Source organism: Coffea eugenioides, unplaced genomic scaffold, assembly GCF_003713205.1.
Source record: "Coffea eugenioides isolate CCC68of unplaced genomic scaffold, Ceug_1.0 ScVebR1_3116;HRSCAF=4265, whole genome shotgun sequence".
NCBI lineage: Eukaryota > Viridiplantae > Streptophyta > Magnoliopsida > Gentianales > Rubiaceae > Coffea > Coffea eugenioides.
The window spans coordinates 26,992-30,777 of record NW_020863663.1 but is presented as its reverse complement, the minus strand read 5'-3'; the positions used below and the strand labels follow the sequence as shown (position 1 = coordinate 30,777).

The 3,786-nt window shown below is 42.8% G+C and overlaps 1 protein-coding gene across 1 annotated transcript; it reads left to right on the top strand.

Annotated features, from left to right (window-relative positions):
- The first annotated feature begins 566 nt into the window (after positions 1-566).
- On the top strand, positions 567-2,381 carry LOC113757500. Its single transcript, XM_027300750.1, has 2 exons — positions 567-1,955; positions 2,043-2,381. Exons 1-2 carry the CDS (start codon positions 567-569, stop codon positions 2,379-2,381), a joined length of 1,728 nt encoding a protein of 575 aa, XP_027156551.1.
- Positions 2,382-3,786: the final 1,405 nt, after the last annotated feature.

Genomic DNA, 3,786 nt, shown 5'->3' with positions numbered 1-3,786 from the left:
ATGATCCTCCATACTTCGAAGAAATTTTTCGTATGACCGGATGTTCGTTTGCTGCAATTGTAAATAAACTTGAGGAGTTTGATGACTTTGTGAGAGCTGAAAAAATTGTTAATGTCTCTGCCCTGAAATCACAAGTGGAAGCTTTGCAAGGGCAAGGAAGCAATGTGAAAAAACCGCAGTTCAAAAAGAAGGAGGGGGATGCAACCTTTATCTGGAACCAAAACCCTTCACCCCGACCCCGATACCAACACAATCCAACCTACCAACCACATTACCCTTACTACTCAGACCCGCACCATGTATATACTACCAATATTCACCACCCTCGACCTCGTCCAAGCTATCCTAACCCACCTGTAGCCCCTTTCCAAATCTCTCAACCAAATTCACCCCAAAACCGACCTCGCCCACCATATAACCCAAGATTTCCTTCCCCAAATAGACCTATTTACAACCATTCTCAACCTACTGAACCTTACAACCGACCCCCTAGCCGTACATTTACCAATTTAGGCAGGCCTTTAGACCAATTGTATGACCAATTAAAGGCCGCCGGGAAAATTGGTATGGTACCCCCTCCTACCTATCCATATGGTATGCCCGCTTGGTATAACCCGCAAGCTGTCTGTGCTTATCACTCGGGGGCACCCGGACATTCCACTTTGGATTGCAAGGCTCTTAAGCATAAAGTTCAAGATATGATTGAATCTGGAGAAATTGTAATTAGAAAGAGGGAGACACAAGGGCCGAACGTAAATAGAAACCCCTTGCCGGAACACGCTAATATCATTGGGGTCATTCTGGACGAAGCAGAGTATGTGGAACAAGTCAAAAAATTGGCGAGGGAAGCTGAAGTATTTGGGGTCACAGACCAACCATTTGTCATAGAATTGCCATTCGAAGAGGATGAAAAGCCTTTTATCTTGGATCTCACGCCAGCTGAGAGTGAGGCTTTGGAGCCAGTAGTCATTGAATTTCCGAAGCAGGAGCCTGTTTTGAGTCTGCAACAAGTGCCATGGAACTACGATGAGCCCGTCATACCGATTGGGGAAAAATCAATTGCGAAGAAGGAAGTGTCAGTGGTCACCAGATCAGGGAAGATTGCAAGTCCATTTGAAACTACCATTCCGATTCAAGCAAATAACTCCGAGCCGCCTGCTAAACCAACAATCACCGAGAAAGAAGCCTTGGATTTTCTTAAAAGGCTCCAGAGAAGCGAATACAATGTAATCGAGAAGCTAAGCAAGTCACCTGCTCAGATATCCATGTTGGACCTGCTCTTTTCATCAGATATGCATAGGGACGCGCTGATCGAAGTATTGACTAAAGCTCAAATCCCTAAGGATATTTCAGTTGATAATTTCTCGCACGTGGTTGGAAGTGTGTTATTTACCAAACAAATTACTTTTTCTGACGATGAATTGCCGGTGGAAGGTATTGGACATAACAAGGCCCTATACATAGTTGTGAGGTGCAATGGGAAAATGCTGCCAAAGGTATTGATTGACAATGGATCTGCACTTAATATCTGTCCTTGGAGCACCTTGGAAAAGCTAGGGTTGCAAGACATAAAGCTGAGGCCTTCAGGGACCATAGTTCGAGGTTTTGATGGAGCGCAAAGAGAGCCAATAGGAGAAGTGGATTTAGTCGTCGAGATATGGCCCGCCCAGTTTCAAATAACCTGCCAAGTCATGCACTTTCCTAGTGTTTACAATGTTCTGCTTGGAAGGCCGTGGATTCATAAGTCTGGGGCTGTGCCTTCTTCATTACATCAATTGATGAAATTTGTAGTAAATGACAAGCTGATAACTATCTTTGCCGAGGAGGATTGCCTTGTAATTACCGATTCTGAGTCCAAAGAAGAGAGTAGCCGAAATGCCACCATGACCCCTCATAGCACGACTGATATTGTCTCCGTCAGTTGGATAACAAGGGAGGAGCGAGCTCTATCAAAGGCCAGTGTCATGATGGCTAAGGAGATGATCCGTGGAGGCTATGAATTTGACAAAGGGCTGGGACGAGATCTGCAAGGAATTTTGAAGCCAGTGGAGATTATTGAGAAAAAGGATTCGTTTGGTTTAGGCTTCCGACCGACTGCTAAGGATATCAGAGAAATGAAGGAGCGCAAGAAAGCGGAGAAAGAAGGAAGGCAAAGGGCTCTTGACATTCCACCCCTGCATTATACTTTCCTACGACCAGCCGAGGTGATCATGTCAGAAATTAACCCAGTTGACGAAATTGAAGCTAGTTTGTCCCAATTGTTCGTTGGGGCAACATTTGAAGACGATTTTCCAGACGAAGCTGAATTTCCTGACATCCCTGAAGGATCAATTCCCAATTGGACAGCCGAGTTTCTGCCCATTCGGAAGGAGTTTCGGTAAACTGAAAGGGGTTTATCATTCATATGAATTCATGAAAATACTTTTGCATCTGTAAATAGCCAATGAAAACAATTTTACTTTTTGACTAACATTTGCGCATGTAAATATTGTTAAGTTTTCATTTCCATTTGCTTTCAATCAAAGGTCTTTATGAAAATGCACAAGTTGATCTTGTCATGTTGCGTTGTTTATTCGCTTGTTTATATTCATATTGCTTGTTCATTTGTTTGTTGTATGTTTGTTTGCTTATTATCCCACATTCGTTAATTCTTTCAGATGGCCAAAAATAAAATTATTTGACCCTTTGGATATCACAGTTCTGGAATACGATAATGGCAATCTCTATATCACTCACGACTTGGAGGTGTGTGAATCCGAACTCCAAAGCGAGAGTGATAATGAGGAGGTATTCGATTCTTTTGTAAAGGACCTTGAACAATATGAAGAAAAACCAAAACCGAACCTGGAAGAAACAGAAAAGGTTAACATTGGCACTGAGAATGAGGTTAAGGAGGTGCAGATTAGTATTCATTTGAATGAGAGGCAGAAAAAGGAGATGCTTGAATTTTTGACTATGTTCCAAGATGTCTTTGCATGGTCCTATGATGATATGACTGGCATCTCAACTGATGTTGTAGTGCACAAATTGCCCACAGACCCTTCTTTTCCCCCCGTAAAACAAAAACTCCGAAAATTCAAACCAGATATGAGCCTCAAAATAAAAGAGCAAATTGAAAAACAGCTCAAAACCAACATTATCATTGTTTCCCATTACCCAATTTGGCTTTCGAATCCAGTCCCTGTTCCAAAAAAGAATGGAGAGGTGCGAGTTTGCGTTGATTATAGAGACCTCAATAAGGCCAGTCCTAAAGATGATTTTCCTCTACCAAATATTCACATTCTCTTGGATAATACCGCCGGACATGAGATTGAATCTTTTTGTGATTGCTTTGCTGGATACCACCAGATTTTTATGGCAGAAGAGGATAGGGAGAAGACTGCTTTTATCACCCCTTGGGGCACCTTTTGCTACCGAGTCATGCCTTTCGGTTTAAAGAATGCCGGAGCTACCTATCAGAGGACCATGACCACCCTGTTTCATGATATGATCCACCGGGAGATGGAGGTCTACGTGGATGACATCATAATCAAGTCTAAGAGGGCGGAGGACCATTTGGTTGATTTGAAGAAGTTGTTCGAAAGGTTGCGGAAGTACAATTTGAAGCTAAATCCTGCGAAATGCGCCTTTGGAGCACTCGCGGGTAAGCTGTTGGGATTCATTGTCAGCAAGAACGGCATAGAAATAGATCCAGCAAAAATCAAAGCAATTCGAGATATGCCAGTGCCGAAAACTCAGAAGGACGTGAAAAGTTTCTTAGGGAAGATCAATTTTATTGGGAGGTTC